General features: G+C 45.8%; 1 protein-coding gene and 1 long non-coding RNA gene across 2 annotated transcripts in view; one reads left to right on the top strand and one right to left on the bottom strand.

Annotated features, from left to right (window-relative positions):
- LOC115161495 (semaphorin-5B) overlaps nt 1-19,983 on the bottom strand; it is a gene marked incomplete at its 5' end in the record, with an annotated part of 126,549 nt that overhangs the window by 13,900 nt on the left and 92,666 nt on the right. The window contains 6 exons of the mRNA XM_029712475.1: nt 1,796-2,008; nt 7,268-7,493; nt 10,605-10,752; nt 11,138-11,281; nt 12,042-12,223; nt 12,626-12,743. Coding sequence (XP_029568335.1) covers nt 1,796-2,008; nt 7,268-7,493; nt 10,605-10,752; nt 11,138-11,281; nt 12,042-12,223; nt 12,626-12,743 — 1,031 coding nt within the window. The remainder of the gene's footprint in view (nt 1-1,795; nt 2,009-7,267; nt 7,494-10,604; nt 10,753-11,137; nt 11,282-12,041; nt 12,224-12,625; nt 12,744-19,983) is intronic.
- Nucleotides 3,995-4,531, top strand: LOC115160943 (uncharacterized). The gene is made up of 3 exons (XR_003869140.1): nt 3,995-4,104; nt 4,358-4,360; nt 4,521-4,531. It is a non-coding gene; the product is annotated as an uncharacterized LOC115160943 (long non-coding RNA).

Here is a 19,983-nt window from a genome sequence, read left to right as displayed (position 1 = left end):
GAACAAATTCTTATTTACAATGACGGCCTACCGGGGAACAGTGGGTTAACTTCCTTGTTCAGGGGCAGAAGGCCAGATTTTTACCTTGTCAGCTCGGGGAGTGGTTAGAGCCCAACGCTCTAACCACTAGGCTACCTGCCGCCCCATTGAACAGGTACTTTCAGTATGTCCATCTGAATGAGAGTGTTTGAGCTGAGAGTGTGAACGGTGAGGGGAGAGAGACAGTAAAGAATGCGTTTGACAGAGAGAGATGGAGGTGAGTGGTGAGAGGAGCCGGGGCTGTAATGCCGTCCTCGCCCCCATCGCCCCGTGCTCTAGAAAACTCCATTTACTTCAGTGGATTAGACAGTAGGGAGAGTGAACTGGGACGTGACTGCTATGGTTGCATCACACCCCTCTGGCTGTCTGTCTGGCCCCTCTGAGTGCTGCATGGTGATGGGACTGGGAAGGACATTTTGGGGAAAGAGGAATATAAAGAGAGAGCCTCTCAAGAAAACCAGCAAACAGAAGGCTTGTAAAATAAAGATAGCTACATCAGGACCAGAGACTTCTCCTTATAGCCCTTTCTCTGTAACGCTCTTTACCATCTCTCACTCTTTACCATCTCTCACTCTTTACCATCTCTCACTCTTTACCATCTCTCACTCTTTACCATCTCTCACTCTTTACCATCTCTCACTCTTTACCATCTCTCACTCTTTACCATCTCTCAATCTTTACCATCCCTCACTCTTTACCATCTTTCACTCTTTACCATCTCTCAATCTTTACCATCTCTCAATCTTTACCATCTCTCACTCTTTACCATCTCTCAATCTTGTGAAAATCTTTTTTCTTCTCCCTTGCCACTCCATCTGTCAATTTCACGGTCTCTCTGTCTCTGTCTCTGTCTCTTTCTGTCAGTCTTGCTCTGCCTCTGTAAATCAGGTACCTCTCCCTCCCTCTCTGTCTTCCTCTGTCTATCAGTCAAGGACCTCTCTCTCTCTCTCCCTCCCTCACTCTCTCTTTCTCTGTCTCTCAATCAAGGACTTCTCTCCCTCTTTCCCTCCCTCGCATGCGCCCTCCCTCCCTCAGTCACATAACATCCAACTGTCAGACAGACAGACAGACAGACAGACAGACAGACAGACAGACAGACAGACAGACAGACAGACAGACAGACAGACAGACAGACAGACAGACAGACAGACAGACAGACAGACAGACAGACAGAAATTACAGACTGAGTCATTTAGGTCAGGTTAATTAAGAGTAGAGCATATAGACATAAGAGAATAGGCTGGCACACACAGCCAATGACCATTACTAAACGATACACTCAAGGGATGATCATCAGTGATACACCAACCATACAACATGAATATAGCCAGTCCACATTCCATTTACATGAGTGTTAAGAGCAGAGCTTGGTGGAGTTACTACTGGTTATAGCAGGCCAACTGCATGATTAGGGGATGATGAGAAGCTTTAGTTTAAACGCTACAAAGACTCAGCTACTGTAACCAAGGACTCCTTGGTTCTGTTTCATTAGCTAATGGAACTAATGATCCCCTCAGCATAACTTTACAGGACTAGCATCAGCATACAGCTCTCTCAGCATACAGCTCTCTCAGCATACAGCTCTCTCAGCATACAGCTCTCTCCCTACTGGTGTGTTTTAATGGGTGTATTATGCTAACCACAACTGGAGGTCATTGATGTATAGTTATGGATATAGTGTGTGTGTATGTGTGTGCGTGTGTGTGTGTGTGTGTGTGTTTGTGTGTGTGTGTGTGCATGTTCTCTTCCCCTTTACCTTGGCAGGCCTGAGAGTTGCAGTCCTGGTACTCCACGGGTGAGCCCCTGCAGGCTGGCGGGGCAGCCTTGCCCTCTGGGGTGGTACAGGTGCGCTTGCGGGTGCGGTACCCTTTGGCACAGTCCTGGGAGCAGGCGGACCACGTCTCCCATGACGACCAGTCGGAGCCTGCCACTCGTACCACAGGGGTCCTCAGGAGGTCCTCCACTAGAGCTAGCAGTAGAGGAAAGGGTTAATACACAGGTCACTGGTCTGCTCAATACACTGAATCATTTCTACATTACACAGGTCATAGAGATAGAGTAGTATGATACCGTTGTATATCATATAGGTGTATGGAATAGCTCACACATACAAGCGAAAGATCACTGATACCAGGGGATCAATAGAACCAGGCTTTCTTTATACTGAAACACACTCTCCATTCCGAAGCTATTCAGATTATTCAATCCTGCCTCCATGGAGAGTCATACAACTGAAAAATCATCTCCTCTCTGTTCTGAGGAAGGAGTCTTACTTTATTCATATCTTACAGCTCTGGTCTTATTCTGGGTAAGTCTGGCTAGACTGTGACACTTTGGGAAGTGTTTAAGTGTTTTACAGTGACCTCACTAACTGAATATACTGTATATACAACAGACAGAGCGACCTGGCCAGACATAGAGAGAGAGAGAGACAGAGAGAGAGAGAGACCAGCCTTCCCTTCAATCCTGTCCAGTCTGGACTGTATTTCCCATTCAGAAGCAGTTCATCAGCTGCTCTCTGAGCCTGTCCTCCTACCTGCCCGCCCTGCCTACACAGCCCACCCTGGCCAGCCTGGCTACTGTCAGCCAGCTACAGTTCATCGATACTGTGGGCGGAGAGCGTAACGCTACCACCAGGAGAGGAGCGTCGGACTGTGACCAGCAGCATTGCATGCCTGCTGGGAGACCCACACACTAACAGACACCAACACACCAACAGACACCAACACACCAACAGACACCAACACACCAACAGACACCAACACACCAACAGACACAAACACACTAATAGACACCAACACACCAACACACACCAACACACACCAAGACACTAATAGACACCAACACACTAATAGACACCAACACACCAACAGACACCAACAAACACCAAAACACCAACAGACACAAACACACTAATAGACACCAACACACCAACACACACCAACACACTAATAGACACCAACACACTAATAGACACCAACACACCAACAGATACCAACACACCAACAGACACCAACACACCAACACACCAACAGACAACAACAGACCAACAGACACCAACAGACACCAACACACACCAACAGACACCAACACACACCAACACACTAATAGACACCAACAAACTAATAGACACCAACACACCAACAGACACCAACACACCAACAGACACCAACACACACCAACACACCAACAGACACCAACACACCAACAGACACCAACACACCAACAGACAACAACAGACCAACAGACACCAACAGACACCAACACACTAATAGACACCAACACACCAACAGACACTAACACACACTAACACACCAACAGACACTAACACACCAACAGACACAAACACACCAACAGACACAAACAGACACCAACACACCAACTGACACTAACACACTAATAGACACTAACAGAAACGAACAGACACTAACACACTAACAGACACTAACACACTAATACACTAACAAACACTAACACACTAACAGACACTAACACACTAATACACTAACAAACACTTACACACTAACAGACACTAACACACTAACATACACTAACACACTAACAGACACTAACACACTAACAGACACTAACAGACACTAACAGACACTAACACACTAACAGACACTAACACACTAACACACTAACACACTAATACACTAACATACACTAACAGACACTAACACACTAACAGACACTAACAGACACTAACACACTAACACACTAATACACTAACAAACACTAACACACTAACAGACACTAACACACACTAAGACACTAACACACTAACAGACACTAACACACTAACACACTAATACACTAACAAACACTAACATACTAACAGACACTAACACACTAATAGACACTAACAAACACTAACATACTAATAGACACTAACACACTAACAAACGTTAACAAACACTAACTTGGTGGTTGTAGCAAATATTCAAACAAGAATTTTGAAGGCCGAAGTGGAGAAGGGTTTCATGTGAACAGTAGTTGAACATGGGTCAGTCGGTCCTAAGAGATGGGCGAACGCCGTTCAGAAGGGAGGGGCGATGGCCTCCGGTCGATCGAAAGGGAGTTGGTTCAGATCCCCGAATCCGGAGTGGTGGAGACGGGCACCGCGAGGCGTCCAGTGCGGTAACGCGACCGATACCGGAGAAGCTGGCGGGATCCCCGGGGAGAGTTCTCTTTTCTTTGTGAAGGGCAGGGCGCTCTGGAATGGGTTCACCCCGAGAGAGGGGCCCAAGCCCTGGAAAGCTTCGCGGTTCGGGCGGCGTCCAGTGAGCTCTCGCTGGCCCTTGAAAATTCGGGGGAGACGGTGTAAATCTCACGCCGGGCCGTACCCATATCCACAGCAGGTCTCGATCTATAAGCCCAGATAAATAGTGAAGCGGGCAATCAAATACAGTACAAGAAAGGAGAACAATATATAATCATAAATAAAAACGGTTGCCGGTCGGAAGGCCACTAAACAAAAGCAGATCGGAAGGCCGTCGAGCGAAATAGACCAATGAAAAGCGGGTAAACGGCGCGAGACTCTACAACTCTCCAAAGATGGGATAGGCTCCTCCTTTCCCTCGGTATGGGGTTCTGATTCGGGAGGGTGGCGTCGGCCCCCGCCCGAGCCCAGTTCGCCACATCGCCTGGGTTGCGCCTGACCGTCTCAATTCCCCCTTTCACTGTTAGGCACGGCTGCATGGCGCACCTGTGGGCCACGTCCGAAGGGGATTGGGGGTTGCCGGTGAACCGGGTCTTCCCCCCTCGGGCTCCAATATCAAGCGCCTGCCTGCAGGATAGTATGAGGAGGTAAGGGAGGTGCCCTCTAGTAGGGCCTCTGCAATCCCTCCTTGTATGACACCTGGTGGGTGTGAGTAGATCTATCTCTGACAGGTTAGTGCAAGGAGGTAGGGAGGGGGCCCTCTAGTGGGACCCCTCCGTTCCCTTCTTGTATGACACCTGGCTAGGGCAGGTCGAACTGTCTCTGGCATGTTAGTGCAGGGAGGCAAGGGACTTAGCCCTCTAGTAGGGCGCTTCCAATCCCTCCTTGTAGGTCACCTGTTCTCAGGTGTCGATAACGATGCAAACAAGAGTAGCCAACCAGAGAATGGTGGCTCGAACGCATCCCCGGCCCCGGCTGGGAGGGGGGTACTAAGTTCTGAGAGACGGCTGATGGAGTTTCGGCAACATCAGTCTGATCACAGAGCCTCTGTGGTGAAACGTTTAAACGCGCGTCCCCCGCTTACTTAGGTAACTCTAAACCGCGATGGTTTGAATTGAACGCCAACCTTGACGTGGCCCGTCAAGAGTGAGCATTAAAGGGAGATGGCCGGTGCTTAGCGGTTAGGTACTACCAGGTCTCAGGTTCGCCTGAGTACGGGACTCTACACATTAAGATGGGAGCTTCCTTTCACGCTTCTCGGAGCATGAAGTGGGATGGCATGTGACTAACCCTTAGCAAAAACATACCGTCTACGGATGGGTCCTAGGTTCCGAGGACCCGGGACCTACCCCAATGGTGAACAGAGCGGATAAAAATGCAGGCCGAAAGGGAGGTACCCTACATGCATACGCGCACATGGTAAGATGCGCAGGGGCGGAATGGGAACATGTATCACTCACACCGGCGAAACCCACACATAGTGTTACAGTTCCATACAGTGCAGAGGGCGCTACCATCCGACGCATGGTCGAATAATCCCACTCTTCTGTCACCCTCAGGTCTCTCGCGGTGACGGACGGAGTCAAGCAGTAGGAATAGGATGCCCTCTCCAGCTGGAGGACGCCAGATACAGTAGCGCTAGTCCTTGGCGACCTTGTTTCCAGGTAAGTAGTGCACTGCACAATACGGCTCGAAGGCGACTTGACGGCCCGTAGCCGGAAAAGAGTCCACCCCTCCATGCGGATCAACCGAGGGTCAAATGGCTCATGTTCAAAGGAGACGAACCCCGCTTCGACCGGTGCTCCTCATGTCAAAGTGAAGAAATTCAATGAAGCGCAGGTAAAGGGCGGGAGCGGGAGTGACTCTGTTAAGGGAATCACAATCTTACCCGTTCTTCATTGAATTTCTTCACTTTGACATGAAGACACAAACACTAACATACTAACAGACACTAAAGGACGCTGATGGACACTATTAGACACTATTAGACACTCAGACACTATTAGACACTCAGACACTATTAGACACTCAGACACTATTAGACACTATTAGACACTCAGACACTATTAGACACTCAGACACTATTAGACACTATTAGACACTGAGACACTATTAGACACTATTAGACACTCAGACACTATTAGACACTCAGACACTATTAGACACTATAAGACACTCAGACACTATTAGACACTCAGACACTATTAGACACTATTAGACACTGAGACACTATTAGACACTGAGACACTATTAGACACTCAGACACTATTAGACACTCAGACACTATTAGACACTCAGACACTATTAGACACTATTAGACACTCAGACACTATTAGACACTATTAGACACTATTAGACACTCAGACACTATTAGACACTATTAGACACTCATACACTATTAGACACTTAGACACTATTAGACACTCAGACACTAGACACTCAGACACTATTAGACACTCAGACACTATTAGACACTCAGACACTATTAGACACTATTAGACACTCAGACACTATTAGACACTTAGACACTATTAGACACTCAGACACTATTAGACACTCAGACACTATTAGACACTTAGACACTATTAGACACTCAGACACTATTAGACACTCAGACACTATTAGACACTCAGACACTATTAGACACTTAGACACTATTAGACACTTAGACACTATTAGACACTAACACACTAACAGACACTAACAGGAGGATTCCTTCAACATGCTCTACATCACTGTACTACCCAGGGGGAGGATACCACAGGAGGCTGCTGATGGGAGGACAGCTTATAATAATGGAAGGGAGCAAATGGCATGCTATCAAACAGCTGGAAACCATGTGTTTGATGTATTTGATACCCCTCCATCCATCCTGCTCCAGTCATTACCACGAGCCCAGAGCCGTCTATAATATAGATTGAGAGTGGGTGGTTTTAAAGTGAAAATTATATTTAATCTTGGGCGTTAACTCCCAACCCTCTGCACACCAACACAATACATGTCACTTGCTTAATGGTTGCTACTAGCACATCACAACTAACTAGCGATTCCACATCGGATACTCACTGTCGGTCTCGCAGGCAACCGTGCCGTCGTTGGGACAGAACCGGGTCTCTACTTTGCGTCGTCCGATCTGCAACTCGTGGGGGTCTGCCAGCTGGGCGCGGCACATGTATCGCATCCTCTGCTCTTGGCGTGCCCCGCCCTGGGTCACGTTGATGGGCATCCATGGGGTCCAGGGGGTGTTCCTCTTTACCTCTGGACACGCCTCCAGGTTACACGCCTTGTACTCCTGTAGGGGGGCGGGTTGAGGGGGAGGGAGAAGAAAGAGAGAGAGAGAGATGGAGAAAGAGAGGTCATTATTATAAAAGCATAGCCGTATGGGTGCTGAGGGTGCTGCAGCACACCCTGATAAATCTGAATAACAAAATATATGAATAAAAAATATGATTTTTTTCTCACAAAATAGTACACTTGGCCTTTACTAGTATTAGCGGAGATATAGACATCTGTAGCGTAGGAAAAAAAATAAAAAATTCTGCATCTGATCTTTGGCAAAAAAGGTAGTTGTTTAATTAAGAACAGTATTTTGCAAGATTCAATAGTTGGAATTGTAAGAGTTGTTGCCCTGTCCCTTTCTCTGCAATTGTCATTGTAATGGAATCCAGAAAGAACAAAACCCTGTCCTCAAACATTTACATCAAAATGTGCAAAGTTATGAGAAAAGACACAAAACATCCACATCCAATTAAATATTTTTCTTTATCAAACAACAAAAAAAAACTGTTTTGTGCAGTATTAATCTACCATCCTTACAAACCACTTAATGTGGTCATCTAGGTTTGTACCTGTAGATTGTTCATCACCATGAAGAAAAACAATGCATAATACATTAATTGAGTACATTGAGGCATCAGGTGGTTTGTGAGGATATAATGTGATGATATGGCTCAGTTAGTAGAGCATGGTGCTTGCAATGCTAGGGTTATGGGTTCAATTCCCATGGGGGACCAGCATGAAAAAAATCGGAAAATGTATGCACTCACTACTGTAAATTCCTCTGGATAAGAGTGTCTATGGAAAAGGAATGAATAGACCATTTCAGTTTTCACATAGAAATAAGTTGTGGGCCTCCTGAGTGGCACAGCAGTCTAAGGCACTGTGTTACGGTGTCACTACAGCCTGGAGTTTGATCCCATAGGACGGTGTACAATTGGCCCAGTGTTGTCTGTGTTAGGGGAGGGTTTTGCTGGGGGGGGGTTTACTTGGCTCATTGCGCTCTAGCGACTCCTTGTGGTTGGCCAGGAACCTGCAGGCTGACCAAGGTCCTCAGTTGAACTGTGTTTCCTCTGACACATTGGTGCTTCTGGGTTAAGCGAGCGGGTGTTAAGAAGTGTGTCATGTTTTAGAGGACACATGACACGACCTTTGTTTTTCCCGAGCCCGTTGTGGAGTTGCAGTGATGAGACAAGATCGTAATTGGATATCATGAAGTTGGGGAGAAAAAGGGGGTAAAAATTACAACAACAAAAATAAATAAGTTGCATTTGCAAAGTATTTAAAGAAACTGAAAACCTATATCAAGCAAGTATTTTTATATTCCACAAGTATCAAATGAACTGTTTTGTACATATAATTATCAGACTCAAGTTACAAATGCTGGTAAACACTCAAATACATTTAGTTTACATCTCTTTACAAAATTATTGAGCTGGGCCTTTACTAGTCCGATATATTTTAGTGCAGGCAAAACATTTTTGGGGGGGAATAAATGCTGCATTTATTAACAATGACCAACGCAATTCCAGCCAAAATAGAAGATTGTAAGAAATACTGTAGTCTACTATTACTATATCCAACCCAACTAGATTTGTTGCCAGTATCCCAGTGTTTTTATTTTCATTTTTGACCTGCGACTCCCAAAAAAAGAGTGGTACAAAACTTGCGTCCCCCGCTCATGCAAATGCACGTGTGCGCACGTTTCGTTTGCGCAAATGCAGCCAGCCATAAACTGATTTATTTTCAAAACGTAAGATAGGCTACAGAAATAAACTGCCTTTTACACCTGCATTTTGTGCTGAAAGTCATTTGTGTTAGCAGCCAATATCAACTAGCGATATATTATCTCACTTCTCCGGAGTCCAGTGCAGGGCCATAGTTTCCAATACATTTTAAGAAAGTTTTTACTATTTTCTACATTGTAAATTAATAGTGAAGACATCAAAACTATGAAATAAAACATAAGGAATCATGTAGTAACCAAAAAAAGTGTTAAACAAATCAAAATATATTTTATATTCTTCAAAGTAGCTACCCTTTGCCTTGATGAGAGCTTTGCACACTCTTGGCAGTCTCTCAATCAGCTTCACCTGGATTGCTTTTCCAACAGTCTTGAAGGAGTTCCCACATATGCTGAGTGCTTGTTGGGTGCTTTTCCTTCACTCTGCGGTTCAACTCATCCTAAACCATCTCAATTGGGTTGAGGTCAGGTGATTGTGGAGGCCAGGTCAACTAGAGCAAAATCCTACGCCTACTTGAAGCGAATGTTGCAGGATCTGATGGAAAGCATGTTGTGTTCGTACCACTCCATCATTTTAGAGGCCAGCCTGCCTGCAGAGTGCTTGTTGGCTGCCGAGTAGACCTGTGCTTCCTCACACATATGTTCAGAAATTCACCAGAATATGTTACATCTTAATTCCATAATATTGAAGTCACTGCGATGTTACAGCTGCTTATCTTTAGACACATCACCATTACCACCCAAATTAGGCCTATCTGAATTATGAAAAGTATCAATAAAATCCCCAGGTAGCCTATCATAGTTCTGGTAAAGATGAGTCAGTAGTAGATAAACTGTATTTTATATGGATGATAAATGTAGACCTATCTGTTTATTCCAGGAAGAACTGGAGGAATTTTTTTGTGGTCACTAATTTGGATATGCACACCGGCCTTTGTGCTGATGAATGGTCCTTTACCAACAATCAAGACACACAACTTTTTGGTTCTGAAACATAGAATTGAGAATGAGAATTTGAGAATGAGAATTTAACGACGACATGCGGGCAAAAGTTTCAGAACAACAACAACAACCAATTTGTAAAAAAAAAAATTTTGTAACCTTTTGGTTAAATTCTACCATCAACAAAAAGCGCACTTTGGGGACTGGAAGGGCTAAGGGGCGCCTCTCAGGCTCACATACTGGACTGGTCCAGAGCAGCTCTGTGGGCCAAGAGGTGTGTGTGTGTGTGTGTGTGTGTGTGTGTGTGTGTGTGTGTGTGTGTGTGTGTGTGTGTGTGTGTGTGTGTGTGTGTGTGTGCGTGCGTGCGTGCGTGCGTGCGTGCGTGCGTGCGTGCGTGCGTGCGTGTGCATGCATCCGTCCGTCCATCCCTCCATATCGTACCAGTGCGCAGCCTGGGCAGCTGTTCCCATTCTCACAGCTCCTGACCCTGGAGTGGACCCCACCTCCACACTCAGCACTGCACTTAGTCCAGGAACCCCACGGGGCCCAGAAGATAGGCTGGGGACATGACACACCCTCGTTACAGAACCTAGAGAGGGGAGGAGAGGAGACGGGACGAGAGGGTAGAAACTGATATCCATTTTGGAAGAAATGTAAACTTGTCTTCTGCCTTACACGGTGAGAGGCACTGGCGTGTGTAAGAGGGCTGATATTTACCTAAGACCATCATGCCCAAAAAGATACTGAGGGCCAATACTGTTACTGAAAAGTGCAAAACATGTCTCATAAATGAATCATAAATGTCCTTTCTTAGTAAATCACCTATACATGTTTGAGAGTTTTGCTCTTTTGAGTCAAGGGAACATGATCATTATTCAGAAAAAAAATGACATATGATAAAAGTATTACATGACAAACATTTGTTCACATAGTTCTCTCACAAATAGACCTGCCATCTCCCCCTCTCCTCTCACCTTTCGTCCCTGACGGGGCCCACACACACGCGACCCCCGTGACGGGGCGACGGGTTGTTGCAGGAGCGCTGGCGCATCTCAAACCCCGTTCCACAGGTGGTGCTGCACTGTCCCCATGACGACCAGGGGGTCCAGCCTCCGTTTCTATGGCAACAGAAACGTGATGTTATAGGAGGTTCAAAGAATCCTGTAGCGCCGTGGGGAAACCCATTTCAAGATTGAGATGTACATCCAATAAGTCCAATGAGTCCAAACGGAAACGATGGCTTGATGAATACAGAGTAAAACTTTTATTTGTAAAATCTAAAATGAAAAGTTTCAGGTAAAAAACGGTTCCAATATTCCAGATAAACGAAAAAGATTACAGAATTTTTTGTACCAAAACATTAAAGATATTTTCCCTAAAATGTGCATTATAGTTGTACAAATTTGTAAGTGCTTAAGATTCCGTTCAATCTCTTTAAGCACTCAACACACTTATGAATATGCCCCTAATTTGTGATTCTGAGAGGGAAGCAAAACCACTTGCTCAGGAGCTAAATGTGACACCAGAAACACATTCTTCAATCTGCTTAAGTGCTCTGTTCCTCTGAAAGCATTTCTCAACATTCAATAGCCACTTCCAGACAGACAAACATATCTGAGGCTGCGTCTAAAATGGCACCCTATCCCTTATGTACTGCACTACTTTTGACCAGAGTTCATGAGTAGTACACTATATAGGAAATGGGTTGTTATTTCACACCCTAAATGAGATGATGGTTGGTGGTTAGAGTGGCAAAATTCCTGTAACTTTCCCCAAATTACCAGGTTTTCCAGAAATCCTGCTGGGAAGGAGGGAAGAAGCAGGAAATCCGCAATCCTACAATCAGGATCTATATAAATCCCTATTTGTTTTACATACCTGGAACAGTTGGAGACTTCGATGGTGGGCCCCTCACAGTTCCTCCCACCACAGCGAGCTGGAGGGTTGTCACACTCCCTGGAGCGACACAGACAGGTGCTGGTGCCTTCGCCGTCGTCGTTGCTGCATTGTTGCCACGCTGCCCAGGGTCCAAAGCCGCCAATGGTGATCTGGTTCCTCAGCTGAAAATCCACACAGGGCAGAGAGAGAGAGATAAGAGTGTCAGGGAATTTACTGGATATCATTAATCGTGTGACAATAACCTTGACAGGAAAACTGTTATTTTACCTTTATTTAAATCAGGAAAGACACCTGAGGCTAAAAACATTTTCCGAGGGCAACCTGGACAAACTGAGTCCCCAAGGCAAAACAAACTGTTACAATGTTAAACTGTCAGACTACTACTGTACTGTATATGGCCAGAGTCCCCAGGAGAGACCAGGCAGAGTGGAGGTATTCTAGGTTGTCAGACAGCCAGCAGTGACGCAGGCAGCTCCAGGGGCTTACCAGTGACAATAGTGACACCTAGGGAAATAACAAAACGAGTGGAGTAGGGGGAATTGGGGGTCCCTGTTGGCACTTACCGGACAGACAGTGATGTTCTGACTCCACTGGCTCATGTTAGAGCTATCCTCCAGGGTGGTACATCGCCTCTGTTTCCTGTCCCAGCCACAGTATGGGTCCCGGGCCTCCAGGCATAGCCTACAGGGGGCAAGAGAGATAGAGGAGAGGGGGAGGGATAGGGAGATGGTGAAGGATAGAGAGAGAGCAGTCAGTCAAAGCAGTAAACACAAGCAAAGAACACCCACCAGCCCTGTGAGGCCGGCCCACTAAACCATGTACAAATAAACTCACACTCCCTCCAGGCACACAGCCCGCACCCCTGTGATTCCTAAACTAAGGAGCGTCTGACTAGAGGTAAACAAATCAGTCCCCCCCCCCCCCCCACACACACACACACAGCCGTGCAGCAACCAAACAGCGATGAAATATGCAAGTTCCCAGTAAAACAGGAGCTTAATGATGGGTAATTAAATCTAAACCTGTTAATGATTAAGTTAGGCCGTGGGAGACAGGGAGTGAGAGGGAGCGAGAGAAAGATGGGGAGGGAAAGAGAGAGCTGGAGAGAGAGGGAGAGAGTGAGTGCAGAGAAAGGGCAAAAGAAAGAGCAAAAGAGAGAGAAAAGAGAGATAAATAGAGAGAAAGAGAGAACTTATTGTAATAAACACATCAGTCCTTACTGCCCTGTACCAACTCCTGACTGCCTCCCTAGCAGACCTGGGTTCAATAGTATTTGATATAATTTCAAACACTTGATTGAGCTTGTCTGTTGCTGTAAAACCAATAGAAAAGTGAAAAGTCCCAACAAGTTCCAGGCAGGCCAAAGCAAATGCTTGAAGTATTTGAAAGATCTCAGATACTATTTGAACCCATGTCTGCTCCCTATTTCCTGCCTGTACTACCTCTCTACAGCCCCCTTAGCTAGCAGAGAGAAAGAAAGAGAATATTATTCTTGGCACCAGCCCCCTTGGTTTATTTGAGTGGGGCCTCTAGTGTTTCAGCTACGAGGTTGAAGCATCACTTTGTGTTGTTACAGAACACACAGCCAAGCCAAGTCCTGCAGTGGGGAAGGTGTTTTAGGAGTTAGTGCTGAGCTGACATATTGTATCAACCTGCATCAGAGATGACCTGACACAGAGCTAGAGGGAGAGAGAGGCTATGGAAAGGGACCCATGTTGTTGTGGTGTGGCTGTGGTGACATCAGAGAGACGGGAACGCTTCTGCTGCACCATAGCTTTAAATGAGTGGTGAATTAGAGGGTGAAGACCTGGCAAGCATAACATGTTGATAACGTTTAGCTGCCTCACCAAGCACTGTTAGTGTACATTCTATTTACTCAGACACACAATGCTGCTTACAGACAGTCTAAACACTCACACTTAAGAAGCCAGGTGGTTGTGCATAATAATTCATTGTAAAGCAGATCTCTTTCTTAGAGGAGGATAATATCTAAGAGCATGGTGCAGATCTGAGCTCCAATTACCCTCCGTTACAGAAGTCAGGCCCGAGCACACACCCTCGGGGCGCACACCTCAAAGCTAAAATGCCTTTAGCTGAAAGAGTTTACACTGGACCTGGTCTCATTAATTACAGTGGAGAAATCTCTCTCTCACTCACTCACACACACACACACACACACACACACACACACACACACACACACACACACACACACACACACACACACACACACACACACACACACACACACACACACACACACACACACACACACACACACACACCACACACACACACACACACACACACACACACACACACACACACACACACACACACACACACACACAGCGATGAAAGCCAGCCATCCATGTAAGCTCTTAAGACTATGAAAATGCGTCAGCTTGAAAAGAATGCTGAGTTGACGGTTTTTGACGAGTGCAGTGAGCGAGAGGGGCAGTGGAAGATGGGTTTACCAGAGAGAAAAGGAGAGCCACCCTGCAGTACAAACATCACCGCAGGGCATGCCAACGGTCCCGTCTGCTCACCTTACTCATGCCAGCTTACTGTAACAATGGGCCTCATAGGAATACTTTGGATAAATAGATTGGGGGTAATCCCGTTCTCTCTCTGTCTCTTTCTCTCTCACATGCACACACATACAAGTATGCACAAACACAAACACACACACGCAGTGTGGACAGTAAGCTAAACCCACTAGTCTGCACTGTAAATCGTACAAAAAAGGTGCTGTCCAGAACCTAAAATGGTTAATTGTCTGTTCCCATAGGAGAACCCTTTTTCCACCCCTCAGTGGAAAAGGTCCTTCATGGAACCCAAAAGGGTTCTCCCTGGAACCAAAAAGGGTTCTTCAAAGGGTTCTCCTATGGGGATATCCGAACAACCATTTTAGGTTCTAGATAGCACCTTTTTTTGTAGGATTTACAGTGCAGACTAGTGGGTTTAGCTCCGATCCCATCTGACCTTTCTCCAGCTGCATCAACTGTTGGCCAGCCAAAGCTCTCAAATTTTATATAACAAAACAGGGCATTGTAAAAGTAAAGGAGATCAGCCAGCCAGCTACAGACAAGGCTCTGATGTAGGCTCTGTAAGGGATGAAGTGGGAGCAGGTACACTCAGAAAAGTAGAACCATGTACGATTCTTCAGTTTGTCCCCATAAGGGAACCCTTTTTGGTGCTAGGTGGATCCCTTTACAGAGTCACATTATGCTGGCTTGAAAAGTTGTTTTAGTCCTGCTTTTCAGGCCACATCAGGCCTGCAAGTCACATTTTCCTGGCTTGCAAAGCGATGTTTAATTCCTATTGGAATCCAGCCAGGGTTAGGATAGCCAACAAGTGAGATGTTTTATCACCCGCAACCTGCATTCACAATGACTGCCAGCGTAGGGCAGATGAAATACTGAGACTACCTCAATCATCTAAAACTGGAATAACCATCTCAGTCACATGTGCAATAAGTCAAATTACTAACAGATTGGATCAACCATTTTTTTTAACCTTTATTTAACTAGACAAGTCAAGAAGAAATTCTTATTTTCAATGACGGCCTAGGAACAGTGGGTTAACTGCCTTGTTCAGGGGCAGAACGAGAGCATTTTACATTGCCAGCTCGGGGATTCGATCTTGCAACCTTTCTGTTACTAGTCTAACGCTCTAACGCTCTAACCACTAGGCTACCTTCCGCCAATGATTGTACATGCAAAAACACAGATATTAAAACAAACTATTCTGAAAATCACCACACAATAGAGCATGCTGGGAAATATGATATATGGCTTGATGTAGAACCCTTCTTGCCTTCCAAAGTAGCCTTCTTGCTTTCCAAAGAATCATGTTTGCCTTCCAAAGAATCATCAAATAACCCTTTACTTCCAAAAACTGTTCTTAGGATGTTAAAGGGTCTAGGTAGAACCATTTGCCTTACAAAGAACCCTTGTCTTCCAAAAAGGGTTCTTCAGATCAAAACAGTTCTTGGTAAAACACTATCCCTCCGCAAAGAACCTGTTTGGAAGCCTTTTTTCTAAGAGTCTACATGTGATGGAGTCTGCTGATAGAGAGGAATGTGGGATTTGCACAGTGTTGGGGAGTAGCGAACTACATGTTGTCAAATCAAATTGAATTTGTCACATGCTCCAAATACAACAAATACAACCTTACAGTGAAATGCTTACTTACAGGCTCTTAAGTAAAGTATAATTTTCTCAAGGGTAGCTGTAGTGTAAATTAACTTAATTAATTGGTAGCTTGGTAAACTATATTTTCAGAGTAACTTCCCCAACAATGGTTTTGTAGTGTGTGTGTGTGGGTGTGTGTGCGTGCGTGCGTGCGTGTGTGCGTGTGCGTGCGTGTGTGCGTGTGTGTGTGTGTGAGTGTGTGTATGTGTGTGTGTGTGTGCGTGCATGCGTGCGTGCGTGCGTGAATGTGTGTGTTTGAATGACTGTGAGAGAGAAGACTAAGGGAGATATAAAGATTAAAGGAAAGAGAGAAGGAGAGAAGGCTGGTATGGTTCTGACACCAACCAAAGACACCATACTGATATTTCATTCACCAGCCTCTTTTAGCGGTGACATAGCACACTATATCAAAACAGCGAAGCCACAAAACAAAACATGGGCTGTTAAATTTTAAACAGAGCAATCCGGTAAAAATAAACCAAACGATAAAACAATGTGGCTTGGCTGTCGACAGACAGCTTGTGATAAATCTCCAGAGTTCGCCACGGGGCTTAATGGACATTTTAAAAGGGATTGTGAGAGCTGTAAACCTGCTGTCCTTTTGTAGGCCTTTTAATAGAACGTCATAAAGACATCACTTTCCGTTTAACTGCAAATCATGACCTCATAATTGTAAACAAGACAGAAACAGACAGACAGGTTGTGTAAATATTCTGATTAGAAATGTAAGCTGTGATAGCCAATAGGCATATTTGGGACGTCTGAAATGCAAATGGAGGGCAGCTTCCTGAATGGCTGTACAGTACAGTATAGTACCCCACCCCCCCAGGGGACAGGCCAGCTTCAAGGCTTCCTCATCCCAGAAGAGAGGCTCTGTCCCTGGGGCTTCCCTCCAACCTGCACTGGGCTGCTCTGACGTGCCGGCCGTGGTTCATCATAAACCTTTGGCTAGATAAATCCCCCGGTCTAGCGTAGCGTTACACGCTAATCGCAGCTCAGGATCCAATTAGCCTCATAGAACCATGCTAGAGGGCTGGGCTGAGGAGGGCTGAAACGTCCAGTGGCAGAAAGATGGCTGCCTGCCAGAAGGAGCCTTCTGCCTACTGAGTTGTCCTCTTGTCTGCTGCGCTGTCCTTCCTCTATCCCTCTTCTACTGTCCTATGGGGGAGGGGGGGGGGGTGATGGTCACCTCACTGATACTAAACTACAGTGCACACATAGTAGCAGGAGACAGAGAGGTGAGAGACAGAGTGAGGAGAAGAGAGGGGAAGGGAGAGCAGACAGTACAACCTCACTGAAAAAGAGGGAAGGTTTGTCAGCATCTGGGGAGCTGGGAGGGTGGGAGGCTGGTTAAGACAAACTGCCTGCCCAAATAAAGGCTGAAGGAGGAAGAAGAAGAAAGATGGAAGGAGGGAGAAAGACGGAGAGAGGGAAAGAATATGTGTGAAAGAGAGAGGGATAGAGAGGGAGAGAGAACAAGAGCGAGAGAGAGTGAGTGAGAGAGGGATAGAGAGAGAAATATAAATGGTTTTAATATTGGGGGTTTGCCAGAGAGGAGAGCCCGTTAAAAGCAAAAACATTCTGCACCAGTGATAAATACGTACACTTTGTGATTACTTTCACCCCTCTCCCCCTCCTCCCTCTATCTCAATCCCCCCTCTCCCTATCAATCCCTCCTCCCTCCCTCCCTACCTCCCTCAATCCCTCCTCCCTCCCTCTCCGTCTCTCTCAATCCCCTCTCTCTCCCATTCTCTCTCTCCCTTCTCCCTCTCTGTCCATGGCTCCCTGGTGTGTTCCTGGGAGTGGAGTGTTCATACAGGCTTAACAGCACTGTGTTTTAGAACCCTGTTGACAGGCTGGCGGCAGCATCAACAGATCATAAATTGGCTCTACTGAGGACTGAAGAGGACCAGTGGGTGGAATTAAAGTTCTTCTCACACAGACAATAAAACACTGGATTTATTCAGGGCTCCTGGGACGCTCTGGAGATGTTAAGGCCAGAATACTGTATATAAAGAGGTTATTATTGTCCCCAGGGCCCAACCTCAGGACTCAATGCTGATGACAAGGGTTTATAAGATTAAAAAAATGCCTAGGGGCATTACAATAAACTTGAGAATTGAATAGTTCCCACCTGTAAAAGCAAACAACTATTATTTTGCCTGAGGGTCCGTGGAATAGAGCTGTAGACATGGTTGCTATCCACAAATGGTCTGATTGTGAAAATAATTTAATAAACAATGAAAACACCTGAAGTTCCCTGAGCTACAGAGCATCAGGAAATCATTGAACTTCTACACTGGAAAAATGAGCTGGTCATGTTCATGGTGAACACACTGAGACAGCCACTTGTGGTTTCATGATGTTGTTATAAACTCCTGCAGCACAGACCCATTAGTCTGCTACCTCCCCTGACTGGCTGCTTGCAGCTACGGTAGTACTGTAAATCACAAAGCAAGCAAAACTCCCACTCCTACTCGCTCTTCACCTTCACCACCTAAACATCAAGGGTACTACACTTACGAGGTTGGCAGGGAAGTAGGGGGAAGTGGTTAGCATCTCAGGGATTCTATCCTGATTTAACACATTCACAACATTTTACGCCACCTCCCGGTCCTGCCATTGAGCTGTATGTATGGACCTGGAACACCTTGCCTCAGTGAAAGTGTTGACAGAGCTGCTTTGCTGGCGCAGCTTGGCTACAACGTATCACTACCATGCAAACAACACTGTAGCCGCTGCAGAATAAATAAGGCTACTTACTTACAGAAAGTGGAGGTGAGAGTGAGAGCACGAGTTCGAGAGGGAAAACACAGAGAGAAGGAGAGAGAGAGAGAGAGAGAGAGAGAGAGAGGAGTGGAGGCTGTACTTAGCAGTAGGTAGTGGCCATTGGGGAGGTCAGATGTAATTTCCACTGAGAGAGGGCAGACTATACCACCTCTGTAGGCGGTGCAGCACATAGCAATAAGTCACCACTAAACAGACAACACTGTGCAAAGCAATATGGCTGATTTGATCCCTAAACAGACGCCAGGCACTCTGTACTGTACAAAGCTGTACACATTAGCTAAAAATACACTGAGCGTCCTTCCTAATATTGAGTTGCACCCCCTTTTGCCCTCAGAACAACCTTAATTCATCAGGACATGGACTCTACAAGGTGTCCAAAGCGTTCCACAGGGATGCTGGCCCATGTTGACTCCAATGCTTCCCACAGTTGTGTCAAGTTGTCTGGATGTCCTTTGGGTGGTGGACCATTCTTGATACACACGGGAAACTGTTGAGTGTGAAAAACCCAGCAGCATTGCAGTTCTTGACACTCAAACTGGTGCGCCTGGCACCTACTACCATACCCCGTTCAAAGGCACTTACAATCTTTGTCTTGCCCATTCACCCTCTGAATGGCAATTATTATTATTATACAAAAAGTATAATAATAACTGCACTTAAACATGATGAGATTTCCCAGTGCTGTATTTCCATCAACAGCCTATCCATGCTAATATAGGGGGCAAAGACAGAACCAATCATTTCCTTCTCTGGCTGAACACTAGTATAGTACTGCCATTCATGTGGTAACAGAGGACCCTTTTCCAGAGCGAGGGGTTATCTCTGTAAAGAAACTGATAACTTTAGACTTAAAAATAAACCATGCCATGGCCTCTGTAGCTTTTCTACACAAGATTGCTCCATAGAAACCTCCATTGTGTCACACAGAGGGGTCT

The sequence above is a fragment of the Salmo trutta genome, chromosome 24, assembly GCF_901001165.1.
Source record: "Salmo trutta chromosome 24, fSalTru1.1, whole genome shotgun sequence".
In the NCBI taxonomy this organism is placed as follows: Eukaryota; Metazoa; Chordata; class Actinopteri; order Salmoniformes; family Salmonidae; genus Salmo; species Salmo trutta.
Note: the sequence above shows the minus strand (reverse complement) of the source record. Positions and strands in the feature narration are given on the sequence as shown.